The following is a 19,387-nucleotide window of genomic DNA, read 5'->3' as shown; positions in this document are numbered from 1 at the left end:
ACAGTAGGGTGTTTGCGAAAATATTTTTCGGCCTCTTTCCTACATTTTCTGGCCTGTTTGCATTCATTATTAAAGCATGGTTTACGAATATGTGGAATTGCAGAGGACTTAGGAATTGTTTTGTCAGCAATGTGATTTAGTATATCTGAAAAAGACTGTATAGGATCTTTACTGTTCCTAAAAAGATCATGCTTCAAGTGTTCAACACACAGATTCTCATATAATGACCAATCAGCCCTGGCGAAATTTCTCCTTGATAAAGGAGGATCATCACCAGGGCTGATTGTTTTAAGAATGGTAGGGAAGTGGTCACTCCCACATAGGTCATCATGGACCATCCATTCAAATTCATTATACAAGTTTGAGTCAGCAAGAGACAGACCCAGGGAAGAATAAGTTCCCGTAGCTGGATGAAGATAAGTGGCTGAATCATCATTCAAAATACATAAATTACTATCGGAAATGAATTCCTCAATAAATTTACCTTTAGTATTAGTATTGACACTACCCCCAAAGTGGATTGTGTCCGTTCAGATCGCCCATGATGAGACATGGCTCCGGCAGCTGATCATACAGATATTGCAGATCCGACAGTCGGATATCAGAAGATGGAGGGACATATAAACTGCAGAACGTCAACGCACTGTGCATAGTCAGACGAACAGCTACAGATGGGAGATTGGTATTAAGAAGGACAGGGCTATGTATGATGCCCTGCTGTACCAAAACAGAAGCACCACCAGTTGCTTTATCTCCTGGCGGAGAGAAGCAGTGATAATCACTGTATTGTCGTAAATTGAATGAGTCCGTATTTTTTTATATATCTCCTGAACACATAATGCTGAAGGCTTAAAATCCTGTAATAACAATTGTATCTCATTGAAGTTATTCTTCAGCCCTCTGCAATTCCATTCAATTAAATTGGCTAACTGAGTCATGGTGGCTCAATTAGCGATTTCTCTCGTGAATGTGAGGGGGAGCTGTTCCCCCTCCTGTCCTGCACGGACAGAGTTACCTCCATATCCAGAGGCCCAAATGAGTTCTGTAAAGGAACCTCTGATGGTGAAGGGACGGCAATTGTTTCTATTCTTTTTTTCATTCCTTTCTTTTTTGTCAATTGATTTACTGCTGATTGTTTGACAGAAGTTCCTGCTTTTGCCGTAACATAGTTCTCTCTCTGCTATGCAGACGTTGACTTCGATGCAAACGTTGACTGAATAGCTTGAGAAGGGGGTTTGGTTGATTTTAAAGCAAGGGGCTTCTCTGACTTGACCTATGTCAAGTCAGTCTGACACGAAATAGTTCATGTTGCCACAGATCGAGAAACTGCAGCAGAATTGGTTATGGTTGATGGAGGTTCTGTCTCAGTTTTGAATAGTTTTTTGGCCTCAAGGTAGGAAATATTGTTTTGACACTTTAGCTTGAGGATTTCAGATTCCGTTTGCCACACTGGGCAAGCCTTTGATGATGCAACATGCGTGTCATCACAATTGCAGCATTTATAATCTTTTTGACCGTCAGTGCCCTCGTGGTTGTCATCACAACGATGACAGACGACAGAGTTTCGACAAGAGCTTGAACCATGTCCGAATTTTTGACATTTATAACATCGGAGTGGAGAGGGGACATACACCTCCACTCCGATATTAAAATATCCTGCTTTAATAGAGTCTGGTAGAGAAGAACGCGCAAACAACATTAAATATGTGTTTGTTTTTATGATTGAGCCATCTTTCTTGATAGTTAAACGCTTAACTGCGGTTACCACCTGTTGTTTTAGCTCCATAGCGATTTCTTTTTCAGACATGTCGGACAAGCAACGAGCTGTCCCGAACAATGCCTCGACAAGAGTTAAGTGTCCTGTGCACAGCAACAACAACCTCAATTTTTGCAAATGTTTTGATCGATAGCAAATTGACAGATTGCTGTCTCCGTGCACACTCCACAAGAAGTGAACCACTACGGAGACGGGTGACATTGTTAACGTGTCCGCAAATACCAGATTTAGCCTTTGAGATTGCAAACGGGTTTAGTTTAACGGGTAGGAAATCTGCAGCCTCAATCATCAAAAATCGTGGCCAGGAATCATTGTTTGAAGCATCTTTTCCAGTTTAGAGATCTAAGTCCTCTAAACGTCTTTTCTTTTCATTGCGAATTGAACCCGCATGTGTAAGCTCCATGATGAAAGGAAATAATTCAGCACCCTGCTCCCCACCCACCACGAAGTGTCAACAACGACAGTGTCAAATGGCAACGGGTATCCAAGATGCTGACACCAGGGATACAGGGGTGTTATACTCCAGAGAAAAACAACACAAATAGCTGCATTTATCTACCAATTTCATGCCCGACTGGTTTGGCCCAAGACACGAAATTAGAGAAATGCATCATTTGGAGGTCATTATCAGCAGATTGGCCCATGAGCCACCGCCTTCTGGCATAGGACTCTAGGCAAATGTATATAATAATATAATTTTGAAATGCAACATTCAATATCCACATTTTATAAATGTACATTATATAAATTTGAATGTTGTCCATGCACAGGGCATGGCGTTCCAGCCGATTGATAGAACCGAGCCAGTTCTACCACCCGTCTAGGTGAAGTCAGGGCCGAAGTGGTGTGTTGGGCAAAGGAGCACTGTTCCTGGAACCAGTGCCCTCAACCACCAGAATCCTGTCCTCCACCGACACAGGGGCGCAACCCACGGCAAACGGGTTGGTGGACCAAATATACCCCCGGGTCCAAAACGGGGTGGGGGGTTTGAAGAGCGCTTAGTGTTACCCAGCACCCACCACGAGGAGGTGGCTCTTCACGGGTGCCAATTTGACGAAAAAGAATGTTTGACGAGCGTTTCACCAAGCTTATTGTCGATGTCAGACTTATCAGTTAAAAAATTGTCACAATCCTTTAGATGATGGACAGTATAATGTGGAACCGTTGCCCTTTATTCGTTGAATCATGTCCCACACCTTTAAAAGGTGTGCGTGAATTAATTTTGGAAACATACTTCCTCCAAGACTGACAGTACAATTATTGTCCTTCTGAGAGGGTACGTGAGTCCCGTAACATTCAAAGGAAATTTAGATTTATCAGGTCTTTTAAATGTAGTATTTTTGTCATTTTCATTTTGGCTATTTTTTACTACAATCGCCAGCTGCTGAAGGGTTGATATAGATCCTGCTAGGGACCATGCAGGTAGTAAAAGTACTGTAATTCCCCGCGGTCCCTAGTATGGTTGCTGGTGATCTACAGCCCGTTTTTACATTGTACTGTTGTCTATAGTGATATTTTTTTGTGATAGCATACTAGTTTTAAATCAAGATCTGTGATACTCTAGCAGTTTTACTGTCCTTCGATGACAGTAGTTTACGTTCTAGATTTATTGATTTGAAATATTGATGGAAATGAAACTGTTTTCGTCACGATATGGCTGGAATATTGCCGATGTGACGCTAAATAATAAGTCACTCACTCCGAGAGACTAATTCCGTTTGGTGTAAAGGGAAACATAGCTGTGAAAAGTATATGATCACGAATGGATAACTAAACAGCAAATGTTGGCGAAAACAAGCATGTCCTGCCCTACCAAAAGCCCCAGCCATTTTCAAAAATTGCCTAAAATGGAAGTATTTAAAGAAAATATATACTACCACTGAAATTTACAAAATCATGACGACGAAGTATTTTATACTGTATATTTATTGAAATAATAGTATTTTGAAATCACAAGATCTGGATGATAACGAATGTAGTAAGGTCACTAGTAAGTATACCATGCAAGGCATGTTATGTTTGCACATTATCTGACCTTGCTATGGTAAAGTCGACTACATGCTGTGTTTATCATGGAGAATGGATATATCTGTAGTAGCGAAAGAATAATGCGGAACAGCTACTGGGTTGTGAGCCGACAGCAATCTCTTTATTGTGTAAACACTAATCAGTTTCCAGCTCACTGTGTGGCAATGAGCTGGCAGTGATTAAGTTGACAATGTCCAATCGGGATATTCTTATAGATACATAAATAGAAGTGAGGTCCACAGCCACTCATTCCACAAAAAAACCAAGCTATTCGCTCAGCATAACGTGTATGACCTCTGACTTGTAAGAGTAGTATCTGACAACTGCTTGATGAAATAAAGTTGAACTGTAGGCAAGGAGACTTACATAATAAGGATATGGGACAAGGCAGACAATGCAATGCGCTTATCATTAGATTGACAGTGGCTATGGTGAAGTTAAGAGTTATATAATTGCTGGGGTAAATCTATTGTTACTTTCTGTAAATTGTGTGCGTGTTATAGCTTGTACAGGCACTTAATGGCCTAAAACACGTTTCTAAAATATTTACAAAACAAGTATAAAATCATCTCGGCCACATATCTACGACGCTCTACTGAATATGAGGTATGTTTAGATGTGTTTGTATGCAGACCATAAATAGTCAACAGTTTGCATTAAAGATATGCAGGCGGATTCTTTTGTCTGATGACATTCACTGGGATGGGTTCACAATGAACATACATAAATAGGAACGTGATCGTCTTCTCACAGCATCTGTGTGACACAATGGCGGTGTGGACCAGAGCTGTGTTGTGGATGGCCAGTCTCAGTCTTGCAGCAGGTAAGTACATTTTTAACCTTCATCGGAATAGGTTGTTTTAACTTTCACATATTCAATGAGATGACTAACTCACTCACTCACCTATGAAATACTGTTATGGACCTGATACCTGGCATTCATATTGTTGAATACACATTCACATGAATTAGTACCTGTTTGATCTGATGTATTCGTATAAACTATCCTCACGATGTCATTTAACAAACGTGAGACAATAGCAACAATTTATATCCTTCTTTGAGAAACTATGATTAAGTCATGTTGACACCCTACCCTGCCCTAAGTTTGACTCGTAAATCAAGGAATGAAATGTGACTTGTGTATATTATGTTGCCATAATCGTGGAAATGAAGTGCTGAAAGGTGCTATGTCATCCAATGCCACTTACATGCTATATGGCAGTTTATCAATATTGTCAGTGTTGTGGTATCACTAACGCATTTGACTCAAGGGACAACTGTAGGCAAGATACACATAAATTAAGCAGCTATCGACCACTCAAAATTGATCATTCTATGTACACACGTCGATGTATGGAGACACTGACTCGCCGCGCCTCACTACAAACCTTATGGATAACAACTTCGTCATTTATTTTTCACCATGTTTCTAAGATAGTTCTTGTCCCTTTCTATTAATGAGTGAGTTAATAATTATCGTAAAAACCGTAATATTTCAGCCATATCGTGTCAAGAACAGTTTATAATTACATTAAAGATCAATAAAGTGAGAAATTCAAAACCTGTTGACGAAGAACAGTAAAACTACTAGTGTATCACAGATATCCATTTAAAACTAGTAATTAAGTCAAAAAAATTGGAACTATAAATGACAATACAATGTAAAAATAGGCTATAAATTCCCAACAGCTGAAGGTAGATCGCCATACTAGGGACCATGCGGACTTACAGTACATTTGCTTCCGGAAGTGAAAAAGTTTCTGTCACTCCTGGATTCTCATGGCTTGATACAACACGTGGGAACGCCTACTCGTAAATCAGGAGATATTCTTGATTGGGTGTTGTCTAATGAGAACTTGAATATTATCAGAGATGTAATGGTCGAAGATAGACAAATGTCGGATCAACATGGTCATTCTCATAGATCTGAACCAGCAGAAGGCAAAACAGGAGAAGATAACCTTGCTGTGCAGAAATTTGAAAAACATTGACTTAGCTGCTTTGCGGTCTGACCTTGAAACCTCAGACCTGTTGTGTAATCCAGCATCTGATGTTGAGAAGCTTGTTGAACTCTATGATGAAATGCTGGAATCCCTTCTGGATAAACATGCTCCACTTATGGAAAAGAAGAGTAATCTGTCAGGTTAAACGTGAGCACTACCTCTAGACCCTACAGACTACTAAACCTGATCCAAAGAAAATGCATTCATTCATGAACACACCTTGGCAAAGACTCTAAACAATGAATTTCCACAGTCTCAAGACTCTAAAGTCCTGGCTGAATCATTTAACTCCTTCTTTGTCTCCGAAATTGACAAGATCAGAGATGACTTGATCAATGAATCTGCGGCTGCTCCTACCCAAATTGAATTTGCAAGATTCACTGGTGAGCAAATGGTGAAGTTTCAACCATTTAACGTGGACGAAGTTTCTGACATTATGGTTGCATCTAAAGCAACCACCTGCGTCCTAGACCCTATGCCCACTATGCTCTCGTTGAAGGTGATTAATCTGCTCCTTCCTGTCATCACGGATATCGTCAACAAAAGCCTGGAATCAGGACCATTCCCTCAAAGCTTCAAACAAGCAGTAGTAAACCTCTCCTAAAGAAATCGGATCTGGATCCCAGCCAGTCTAAGAACTTTAGGCCAGCTTCTAATTTGACGTTCCTGTCCAAAGTTCTTGAAAGATCAGTGAACATGAGACTTAAGGTGCATCTGTCTATCAGCTCCATCCTTGATAAGTTCCAGAGTGCCTCGCGTCAGAATTATAGCACTGAAACAGCTCTGTTGCCTGTCCTGGATTACCTTATGTCTGCTGAAGATGAAGAGAATATTTCGGCGCTGATCATGCTGGATTTGTCATCAGCCTTTAACACTATTGACCACGACATCCTTTTGAATCGTCGGTCAGTTGAAGCTGGTGTAGGTGGTGATTGTTTGGATTGGTTCGCCTCTTACCTGAAAGATCGCCAACAGTCTGTAATGATAAACAATGAACAATCCAGCTCTACGACCCTGCAGTGTGGAGGGCCACAGTGGTCTGTGCTCGGCCCTGTCCTCTTTACACTGTATGTGACTAGTCTTGCCAACATCATCCATCATTTCAATCTTCTTAATCATGGCTATGCTGACGACACGCAGATGATGGACAAGTTCCAGTTAAGCAAATTAAAGGAAGCATTTCAACGAGTCACTCAATGTACCTCATCAATAAAGTCCTGGATGTCAGCCAACATGCTCAAACTGAATGAGGATAAGGCCGAGGTGATGCTGATAGGCACGAGCAAAGAGTTGGCCAAAGTAGAAGCGAGCAAACAGTTGGCCAAGGTAGAAGAGACACCCATACTGATAGCAGGATCACATATACCAATCTCTCACCACGTCAAAGATCTTGGCGTCCATCTGGATTCACAGCTCTCCATGGAAAAGCAAGTTTCCCACATATGCAGAACATGCTTTTATCATCTTAGAACCATTGGCAATATAAGACATCTTATAACAACGGAGGCAACAAAGACCCTGGTCCATAGTCGAATAATATCAAGATTGGATTATTGTAATAGTTTGTTGCAGGGCATTAGGGACATACATCTATCCCGACTACAAATGGTCCAAAACACAGCGGCTAGGATCATTACCAAAACCAGGAAGTATGTGCATATATCACCAATCCTTAGAGAGCTTTACTGGCTGCCCCTCAGAGCCAGAATGCAGTTCAAGGTGTTCTGCATTACATTCAGATGCCTCGACAACACCAGCCCTGACTACCTTAGTGACTTACTTACTCCATATGTACCAGCTCGAAAACTTCGCTCCAGTGACAGCAACTCACTCACAGTTCCTTCCCACAGACTAAATTCCTTTGGCTACAGGACTTTCTCTCACATCGCCCCAGTGCTCGTGGAATACTCTTCCATCTCACGTCAAACTTTGTCCCACGTTCGAACTGTTCAAATCAAGACTCAAAACACACCTATTCTCTCAATGCATCTGGCTTTTCTACTTACCTTCCTATCCAATTCAAATCTCTACACCAAACTCTTAATGTTATTTTGTAGCGCCTTGAGCAGGCTTTATGTCTGGATTGTGCGCATTACAAATGCACTTTATTATTATATTATTATTCCTGCATGAACCCTAGCTGTATTTACACTTTCCCTTCAGCCCTTAGCAGCGTAAACAAATCTAGCCCATACATTTACAAACACATGAACACATATTCTACGATTAAAAATCGTGGAGAGTTTTAATTTACTTTGAATGTTTGTGGACTTACGTATCCTCTCAGGAGGATCATATTTTTAAAATACTTTAACCCCCTTTATGGATACAGCCACTTACAATCTGAGTTACTAAATTAAACTTCCAATTATAAAATATTTATCTTTTTACAAATCATTTAACAAATTTAATTCTTTTTAAAAATGCAATAATTAAATGAGAACTTATATCATTAAAAAGATCCGTCATAGTTCGTGATTTGAAATAGTTATCCCTTTTGATGGAATATTCAGCACAGTCAAGCCAGACATGCTTGACCGTGATTCTTTCATCACAAGGGATGCAAAACGGAGGATCCTCACCTTTCAATAGGTATTCATGAGTCCCTAATTATTAAAGTCAGATAAGCTTAAATTAGTGAGGATTTATACTCACTATAGCGAGACTTTTGTTGTGTTATTCAATGCAAGGGTTTCATATACATGTACCGGCATTTATGTCCCTTGACTGCAAGTAAAGTTTCGCACAGGACAAGACTAAAGGGTCGGGTTCACGCTGTTCATCATCGATTATTTCCAGACCGCTGCCATTTAGTTTGCGTATATTTTTAAACCAACACCAATACTCTATGCTAAAAGTGATGCACGCCACGGAACATATCCTGTTTGCTGTTGTTGTAGAAATTGCGATGCCGCATTTGTTTGTTTGTTTGTTGTTTTAATACCTTTTTCAAGCTAGGCTTTGGCTTTCTCTTCCGAGACTCGCGCGGCTTTGGCGACTTTCGGGATGGCGTCCGTACCTTTCTAGTACTTTAACCCCCTTTATGGATACAGCCACTTACAATCTGAGTTACTAAATTAAACTTCCAATTATAAAATATTTATCTTTTTACAAATCATTTAACAAATTTAATTCTTTTTAAAAATGCAATAATTAAATGAGAACTTATATCATTAAAAAGATCCGTCATAGTTCGTGATTTGAAATAGTTATCCCTTTTGATGGAATATTCAGCACAGTCAAGCCAGACATGCTTGACCGTGATTCTTTCATCACAAGGGATGCAAAACGGAGGATCCTCACCTTTCAATAGGTATTCATGAGTCCCTAATTATTAAAGTCAGATAAGCTTAAATTAGTGAGGATTTATACTCACTATAGCGAGAGACTTTTGTTGTGTTATTCAATGCAAGGGTTTCATATACATGTACCGGCATTTATGTCCCTTGACTGCAAGTAAAGTTTCGCACAGGACAAGACTAAAGGGTCGGGTTCACGCTGTTCATCATCGATTATTTCCAGACCGCTGCCATTTAGTTTGCGTATATTTTTAAACCAACACCAATACTCTATGCTAAAAGTGATGCACGCCACGGAACATATCCTGTTTGCTGTTGTTGTAGAAATTGCGATGCCGCATTTGTTTGTTTGTTTGTTGTTTTAATACCTTTTTTCAAGCTAGGCTTTGGCTTTCTCTTCCGAGACTCGCGCGGCTTTGGCGACTTTCGGGATGGCGTCCGTACCTTTCTAGTACCTGCGCGGGCTGTAATAAATATTCTCCTTCATATATGTACGCATGTGTGCATAAGCATTTAATTATTTGATACGCGTTTGTGTCCGTACGCGTATGTGGTGACTCCGTCGATGGCGAACCATCTTTTTGTGTTCATGGAAGACAGCGAGGTATTGTTGATTCTCAGTCCGTTTGTCATGTTTCCGTTGCTTCTCAGCATGTGCATTTGGCATTTGAACATTTTATTCTTGAAGAGGCCTCCCTTGAATCTGGCGTGCTTGATGTGTTTTTTCACCACATGTTTTTTCACGCCCTTTGCCTTTTGTAATTCGTCATCGTCAGCTTTCTTGATGGAATATATCTTGGGTCCCAAGCCGACGTACTCGGTGATCGGCGTGCCTGCGCATTCGTCCTTCATCTTGCCAAGCACTTTTTTTGTTGACTTGGCAGTGCATAGGGTGATCTTTAGGGTAGTCGCTGGTGTCCTACAGGTGTATGTGTTTCTTAATGTCCACGTACACGTCCTCGGTGTGACTTTCCATGAGCAGGGAATCCGTGTCCATGTACAGCACTTCCAACCTGTCGCCGTACTGCTTTTTCAGCTCATTGTAGTAGAAATCGTACATCAAGTGTTTGGATAATTCTAGGGTGCTAATCCCCACTTAAACGTGCTGGTTGAAGTTGATGTGGCTTGTATTCATGTGCAGCGCTGCCAAGTCGTCGTCGAATATCTTGCTTTGGTTGAACGCCGGGCTGGCTATGAGTTTCCTGAGTTTTTCTTACTCGCTGGATCTGACTAATTTCACATTAACGCGTTTTTCTCAAATTCTCCATGGTCTTGCCTAGTTGTTCTTGACCTTGTTTTTTTTGGAGTCACTCGTGGCTTGTTTTAGCAGATTGGTGTTCAACCGAATGGAAGGTTCCATCCACGGACTTTGATCGAACTGGAGCGCCCTGTGTATTTTCGAGAGTTTCATTCCAAGCGACAAGTACAGCTGCAGATTACGATTGTGAACAACATATTTTGTCTTGTTCATCAAGTTCGTCACGAGTTTTCCGACGTTAGCCAGCTTGTTGTCTCCCAGCAAGTTTCCTTGATATTCAGACATCCAGTCCGGGGTCACCGTCAATCGTTCGAGAGCTAGGGGATAGCTGTGGTGCGATTCGTGTAGTTCTGTGGGATAGTCCAAGTGCACTTCGAGCATGTAACCTTTGTTCGAATCCGGCACGATACTATTCACGTCAATCATCTTGGGCGAAGAGACCCATTTGAGATACTGAATCATGGCCCAGCCGTACAGGTTGTTGTCGTTTAGATACAGTATGTGTTAGGTCGGTTTGATGGGGTCGTGACCGGGAACGTACTTGTTGTTGACTTTCGCGTATCGCTTGGATGCCATCAAAATCCCGCCTCGTAGGCCTTTCTCCAAGAACATGTGTATGTCATAATCCGTCAGTAGTTTCAGTTTCATGCAGGTCTTTTTTCAACAAGGCATCACAAGAGAGACCGGGGGAGGAGACATACCACTCCGGGTCCAGGCCGTACTGTTTCGAGCACGTTTTTCTGAATATCTCGAACACGTCGGCCAGCAGCAGCATGTCCGTTTTCAAGTACAGGGCGTGCAAGTAATCGTCCTGAGATATATTGGAATCGGTCAAGTTGCTGTCAAAGCGGTCGATGGGAGATAATTGCGTCTCTTCAGACTTATACCGATTGTCCATGTACTCGTAAGGGTAGATGCCCTTCCTCAGCAGAAGAGGTCGAGTCTCGGCGTTGGTGTATCGATTGATGATGTTGAGGTCGTTCGGGTTCTTGGCGTTCACCTGACTGTCTAGAGACGACAGCAGGAACTGAACCCTATCAATAAATTTTCCGACCGTCTAACGAGAACGAGATTTATTTTTCCATGTTGTTGGGGATGCACGTTATTTTGCTGTCGACCTTCGCGATGGCCTGCATTATCAGGTGAGAATCGTGACTGTGAAGATTGTGAAACACGACGGTGAATTTGATGGTCTTGGGACCGATTTTGAGCTTCAGGTTGCACGCGTCGTGAGTGGCACCTCTGTACTTACCGGTGATGTGGCAGTGATCTTGAACACGTAGTCCAGTCAATTTACATGAATACCAACCACAAATTGCAACAGAAATGATTGCAACTGTTTTAAGACCCTGAACCATTACTTTATAACATATAAAAAGTCTAGGAAAATCTTAGTGGTGGAACAAGGTCAAATTCGACCCTCAAGGTCATAGGGGTCATCTTCGCTCTTGAAATCTTAGATGGAAACGCAAACTTTTTTATATTCTACTCAATTGTGTCATGTTATATATCAAATGAAAGCTCTGTTTACAGGCCTTTCAAAGATATATGCTTTAATAGGTATTAGCCTCATCATATTTGTTCTATTTTTAAAAAAACGTTCCGAAAAATATGAAAAGTGTGTTCCGACATCCACATGTATATGTATGCTACGATTATGCCCAACATACCATTCTTTAATAGTGTGATAGTTTCTGCATGAAGAAATATTGTGAATGATCTGTATCAACCAATAGTCTATCCAACTAATAATGAAATAGATTTAACGATCTATATTGGAGGGGGGAGCTGTCTAAAGCGCCAGGTTAATGGTCCAGTGAGCTTAAGGTGCTGGGATCGAGCCCACCTGTGACCGGGCGGATACAGCAATGTGTAATTTAACTTGGACAAAGTACTGTGTCTATGTGTTCCCTTTAGTTACACTTCCTTGACAGAATGGCAATGTCCTTTTTCGGTTTACTTTACAACAGTTCTCTGATTCTGCTGTTATGGATTCAATGGGCTGGTTGAATAGTAACGTCCTGAAACATAGATCGTCCTGAAACTGTTTAATGGCAACAGATTTTCCAATTCCATGGATTCATTATGTCGTATCACAGCCTAAGACAGCATGTATCAACAAGTTCTGACAAGCGTCTTCTCCAAGCTTCTTCTTGGTTTCACTGATATTCCAAACTGGAATTCTTTTCAAAGACTTTTTCTTGGGGGTTGACAGCACGAAGATACAATGTAATTCCAGATTTGTGTGATGGCACAGGGAGGACCAGCAGATCCGTGTCATCCCCTTTGACAACTGTTGATGGCATGCCAGTGAAACTGCTGTTTGATTTATCACAACATCAGCATCACCAGTGGCCTGAACTGTGTCACATCCTTCAGCTTGGTGATAGGAACACATCATGACGAACTGTTCTTTGTTCTGAACAGTGGCGAGCATGACTCTTTCTTTGATTGAAAGATCAGACTGCCAACAAATTTAACTGTTGGTCTGACAAGTCCATCTCAGGTGTGTTGTATACTTTGTCCAAGAACTTGAGTATCCATCGAACACAACAGTATCTCTGTCATTGTGAATTTTCACATATGAGCAGTACATGATGCACAAGTCAGTATAGGATTCTCCACGTAGCCAAGGTAGAGGATGAAGCAAAGCCCTTCCATCGAGAACATAAACAGCATCAGAAGCTGGACCAGGGGAGAAACCACCATCCAATGTTGATATGAATGAAGCCAGGGCAGGTTTGTTTGCTTCCTAGCGGCAATCAGAAACCGTTGAAACACTGAAACTGGACCAATGTTGCAGATTTCTTATTATTATTTCTCATTCATTTGTACAACTTGATCTTCTTTCTTGACAACTTGATCTTCCTTTTTGGGACACGTGAAAGTCCGGGTTAGAATATTGATTTTCAGTAACTCATGCTTGTCGGAAGAGGCGACTGTCGGGATCGGGTGGTCAGACATGGTTGACACATGTCATCGGTTCTCAACTGCGCAGATCGATGCTCATGCTCGGTCACTGGATTGTTTGGTCCAGATTTAATTATTTACAGACCGCCGGAATAGCTGGAATATTTGTGAGTGTGGAGAAAGACTAAACTCACTCACTCACCCCTTTTTGAATTTTAAATTGCCAGTGGTAGTGTGTGTCATAGAGTCCAAAATGGAGCTACCAACACAACATGCATCATCTACATTCACAGTTGCACTCTATTTGCAATGTTTCTGAGGCCAGGATCATGTTTGAATGGATCTCTGTCTTGAAGGAAATGGAGTAGTTTCATGCCCACACCTTGTGTCTCTCCTGCCTTGCACTGGACATGTCCTTGTGTAGTTCAGAGTTTCTGTTTCCACTACTTGTAAGATCACTCATGGCATTGCTGACTTCCGTGCATGATGGCATTGACATAAGCCTCTGCGTTTCAGACATGCCTGCCCCCCGTTTGTCTTAATGCCCCGCATGGGCACCTGTTCAATCACAAGATCTGTTGAAAGTCCTCCCCAATAGTGATTGGAATGGCATATAACATGATGACCTGAGTTGAAGAGTTTTAAGGTCTTGGGATGTGTTCCTTGCAGAGAAGTCATCAACTGAACGTACAACTGAACTCATACAAGTTATGACAATAGACTTTAGGTGCATCTTCCCATTTCCTAATGTTTCAGCTTTAATGAAATCCCGCAAGATATCTACCATGTTCATATACTGGATCCAAAGTTCTGCTGTCCTCATATTGCTTAGTGCATCTTTTTCTTGGTTTAACTGATGGTGAATGTTCTTTATGTGTTTGAAGAAGATACTTCACCAACAGTCAAGGATTCACTCACCAGCTCATCCACCAGCATTGCCGCCATGTTGAGATCCTCATCATCGCTGTTTTGAAGGGGAGTGGCAAGGTCAGCTTCATCAGAAGGCTTACAAAACCTAGGAAGGTTCACGTTAAAAGCTCTTGATACCAACAGTGCACTGAGAGCTGTGGCTACAAGAAAGTGAGCCCGAATTGCTCTGGCAACAGCTTTCCCTGTTAGTATATAACTAATTGTGTTACTGGCATATACCACTACCAGAAGTTCAAATAGACTCTATCCAGACATGATATTTCGAATCCATCCCAAAAGGCGACGTTCTTCAAATCCCTTGAAGAAGGCTCACTGGAAATTTTCATTCAAGCTTGCCGCCAGAGAGGCTGATCAAAAGTGACAATTGGTGTGACATTGTTTTCCATGTCTTGTGAGGTGACAAGTCACTTGTGCTCATGTCAATCATTGGCAGGGCAACAAATGTTAGTCAATTAAAATTTAAAGGACCTCAGCTGCATTTTTAAGTGTTTTTTTTCTATTTTGAAAGATATTAAAGTACAATGTTGTAAAATTATTTAAACATTGTTTTTCGCAGATATTAGTTTTATATAATCGTAGCATACCCATACATACATGCGTTTTTTTAAATAAAACAAATATGATGAGGCTAATACCTATTAAACTTATATCTTTGAAAAGCCTGTAAACAGAGCTTTTATTTGATATATAACATGACACAATTGAGTAGATTACAAAAAAGTTTGCATTTCCATCTAAGATTTCGAAACCGAAGATGACCCCTATGACCTTGAGGGTCGAATTTGACCTTGTTCCACCACTGAGATTTTCCTAGACTTTTTATATGCTATAAAGGAATGGTCCAGGGTCTTAAAACAGTTGCAATCACTTCTGTTGCAATTTGTGGTGGGTTAGGTCAGAATCTTACCAGGATGACTGGACTAACGTGGCAATATAGAGTTCGTACATGAAGGAACCTGTCCCACTGTGTCATGGGTATTGGAGTAGGGTCTAACAAAGCTTTCCTTCATTTTCTCTCTTTGAGTTGCAAACATGCGAGAAATCATTCGGCCGCATCAGGACCTCTGTAGACCACGGGAGAGTTCGTTTTCTCATTGGATCAAACAACCACGTACCCGAACCCGCAGGCTTTGTGTTCTTGCGTTTTATGCATGAACTTTTTTCCAGGGACGATGGCGCGACTGTGTCGACGGATTTAATGAGGGCTTCGAAGTCGGTGTAGATGACGTAGGGCACGGGCATTTGATGTTTGTGGTTGAAGAATTTTAGCATGTTTTTCTTTTCGTCGGGCATGTCTTTTCGGATGGCCGTCTCTCCAATGCGTCGGCAATCCTCCCGGTGGGATTCAAGCAGGTCGGCTCAGGTAAAGCCGTGCAGTGAACTTTTGCAGAAGTGTTTCTTGTCCTTATTCTTCGATTGATCATAAAACAGTCTGATGTAATATTTTTTCCACATGTAGTAATGCTTGTCGCCTTGCTGGAACATGAATATATTGATCGTCTTGGGGTGTTCGTTTGTGAGGCAGCTGAACCTGTGCACAATCGATTTATCCCTTGTGTCCAAAGATATTCATGGCTATGTCGTCGTTCTGTTTTTCGATTTTCGTGACCTGGGAGATTGGGGTGGGTTCGTCAATGCTGTGCCAGTTGATCCCATCGTCTTTGGGACAGCTAGAAAGTCTGTCTGAATGTGCTTTGGCCGGAAACTTCGCGGATCTGATCGCAACCCTCATGCAATCATCACCTTTGTTTTTTACGTTGACCATGGCTTGCTTTTTCTTGTAGTACGGTGGCAGGTCCATGTACGACCCTCCTTGGAATGGTATGTAGTTCGCTATGTCCAGGTAGACCGTGTCGATCGTGTCCACGACCAAGCCCGAGCCCATGTGCGTGAAGCATTCCAGGGATTCTAATATTTTTGCCAACGAGGAAGCCTAGATGGATTCAGATTCTTCTTGCTTGACTCTGAAGTAATGCTGGATGTGCTCGGTGGTGCCGTCCGTCTGCCGTTTTTCCAGCGACGTTCTCATTGTGAGTTGAAATTTGAGGCTTCCCAGATCGTTCAGTTCCTCGGCTTTGTTGGCGATCAGGAGTTTGATGTCATGGACGTCCATGTTTTTGTTGACGTCCATCCTTCAGCATCTAAGATACTTACCTATGATGTGCTCCATCCGCACGAACCGTAGTTTGACGGGTTTGTGTTCCTCCGGCTCAGCTTTCCTCGCTCACGAATAACCTCTGAGCCCACGCTCCTTTGCTAGGAGCTTGAGTTGTTACGCCGTGGGTTGATGAGGTTCGTCGAGGATGTCGAGCAATTTCAACAGCTGAGATTTCCTCAAATGGGAGTAACCGTTCACTCCGAGGTTTTTGGCAATCCTTTTAAGTTCTCGAACGGTAATCATCACTGCTATATCAATGTGTGAATAACTTTTTAAATGAATTCAATAATTATTTTCAGATGCGAAATCAAATCGATAATGGCATTTCACGCCCACGCCGCACACTTTGTACATGTAATTCACGAAACCCTTTCGTATAGACATCATGTGTATGTCGCAATATTCGCTGGTGCATTTCCTGCCGCAGGTTTCTGTTTTTCCTAGCAGCACGTACTTGCAGTTATAGGGTGCATGCCTTCCCATCTTTATATATATATACACACATAAATATATTTTAGTCTAATTGTTTGGCAATCAACACGGTCGCCGCTAGACCCAGCGCCACGAAAATAAGTTCCCGGTCTTTCTGTAAGAGGGTAGGGGGGTCATCGTCGCCGAGAGGTTCGATTCGTTTGCCGGTGTGCTGGTAGTATTCTCACATGACATTGTGGATGTTCTTGAACGTTTGAACAGCGTGGTTTTCGTGTGAGAGTTGGTCGTTGATGAACTGTATTCTCTGCACGCGTTTGTTTGTGTACTCGGCTTGAGCGACTTGCAGTTTCTCCAAGGCCAAATCGTGACGTTTTCATTCAGCTTCCAATTCGGCCGGTTTTATCATTGGTAATTTGGAGAAGAGATAATTGCTGCCGGAAAATGCAAGGGCGTTGACTGATACACCACCGACCATCATGGCGATGGCAGCAATTTCTTTTTTTAATGTGTTATATTACTTCAAAATATTTTCTTGTATAACTCCTTGTTTCACGAGAATGTCCTTGGTAGCCATTGCCATCCCTAAGTCCATGATGAGCATGCCCATGTCCTGCACGTTGAAATCTTGTTTAATCGTAGGCTGTTTGAGAACCATTTTCGTTAAGCGAGCGTGACCTACGGTTAGTCTGGCGACCATGACAGCGTGATATGCATCGTTGACAAATGTTTTTCTTTCGGATGACACCGTGTGTATGTATAAAAAATATATATATTTATTTTATAACATAACATGCAGATTTATTTCTAATTGCGTCATCTGCTGTTGCGGTGTTTGTTGCCTGTCATTATTATATAGCCGCATAACGACGACAACCATGCTTAATCACGTTTTGCCATGGCGGTGACTATTTTATGATTCTTGGTGGTGGTGACTAGTCGTATCGGTGTTGTCGTCGTTGCTTCCTCCTCTGTCGGCATTGCCGTTTCCTCCGGTTGGGCATCCATGTTGTATATTATTATCTTTATTATTATCTTTTTCATTTTTAAAGTGACAATGCTTTGCCGTGACGGTCGTCGCAGTCTCCAGAGCTCAAAACATGCTGTATCTGTGGTATAGCACACAGCTGACAGTGCTCAAAGCGTGGTCAATGAACGGATCTTTCTCGAGATCTTCCCACAGGTAAAGTCGACTTTCCGGAGGAATGGGAAGGAAGTACGCCACTACGCTGGCGTAGATATGTGTTATGACAGACCCTATGGTTTTCGTCATTTTGGCGCCGATTCTGGCTTCGTATCTCGCGTTCAGCCTGTCGATTTCTTCCGCTGGCGATTTGTGAATCTTATCGGGAGTGTGGTCACCCCCACCCAAATATTGCTTGACTTTGCCACTGACTGCGAGCGCAGCCAGTCTCTTTCGCTTGTCGATTTTTTAATTATTTTTATTGTCATCATCCAACATTTGTTTGACCACAAACGATTTTTAAGTCTAATAAAATCAAATCTGATGTACGCGAAACACAGCGAGATGAAAGTCAAGTTGCACACAACCAGAATTTCAAACATCGGTTTTTGCTAGAATTTTGCTTGAATTTTGCTAGAATTTTGCTTAAAGGCTAGAAGAATTTATACAGCACGGGTTGGTCGGTTTTCATCTAAAGTTTGGCATGTTTCGTTTTGGCGAGCTGTTTCTTCGCTCGTTCTCGTTCTTGTTTGGTCGGGATCACCTTGGTTTCTTGCAAGCAGTCCTCGAACGAATCCCTGTCCTTCCAGTGAAACAGGGCGACCCATCGTGTCTGTTCCCCGTAAATCTTTCAGCACCGACTTGAATTTCTGCATCAAAACCCAAACGCTGTGCTTCGTGTGTCATGCTGAGAAGGCCAGGTATGATAGAGCGTGTCGTTTTTTAACCATCTCCTTGTTGGCGCTGCAGTCGTCCCGGATAAACAGCATCGATTTTCCTTTCAGTTTATCGTGGTAAGTGCGCAACCAGTCCTGCAAACGAATTCCATGATCAATTTTGTGCACGTCTGGGTCCGTCATCACCTACGGTCTCTCCGTGTACGTCTTGTTCAAACGTTAAGTCGGGCAGAGAATGACGATGTAGTTAAACATGTCGCGATATTATCCTTCTGGCATGACCAGCATGAATGCCGTCTTGCGGTACCCCATCTGACCGCACATGATGCCTCAGTGGGGATCACGAGGTAAATCAATAAATGGCTTGCACGAATCTTCCAATTTCTATATTGCGCGTCCATAATCACGTACAAATATAATTTAAACTTGCCAGACGGATTTTGAGCTTTTTTGGTGATTTGAATGGTGACTCCCTCGCTGCCACTGTCGATGTGACGTCCACTGCCATGTAGTCTGTCGTCGTCCGTGGATTGCCTGTCGAGCCACAGCGCTTAATACCTATACAGGTACTTATGGAGCATCACGTAGGGCAAACCCACGTCTTTGACGACTTCGTTGACTGCAGACGAGTGTCACTTGATGGCCAGTAATTTTCTATCTCATCCCACTGCTGGTAAGCTCGCATGCCTCGACTGAACAGCTGGTTCGGCATGTCCTTGATGGTCACTTCCA

The 19,387-nt window shown here is 42.1% G+C and overlaps 1 protein-coding gene across 1 annotated transcript in view; it reads left to right on the top strand.

Annotated features, from left to right (window-relative positions):
• Nucleotides 1-4,405: 4,405 nt before the first annotated feature.
• LOC124261810 overlaps nt 4,406-19,387 on the top strand; it is a gene marked incomplete at its 3' end in the record, with an annotated part of 73,240 nt that continues 58,258 nt past the window's right edge. Inside the window, exon 1 of the mRNA XM_046696190.1 lies at nt 4,406-4,628. Within this exon, the coding sequence (XP_046552146.1) occupies nt 4,574-4,628 (55 nt within the window). The remainder of the gene's footprint in view (nt 4,629-19,387) is intronic.

Source organism: Haliotis rubra, unplaced genomic scaffold (genome assembly GCF_003918875.1).
Source record: "Haliotis rubra isolate DU_JTF1 unplaced genomic scaffold, ASM391887v1 Scf1198, whole genome shotgun sequence".
In the NCBI taxonomy this organism is placed as follows: domain Eukaryota; kingdom Metazoa; phylum Mollusca; class Gastropoda; order Lepetellida; family Haliotidae; genus Haliotis; species Haliotis rubra.
The sequence above is the reverse complement of the archived record's forward strand: the minus strand, read 5'-3'. Positions and strand labels throughout refer to the sequence as shown.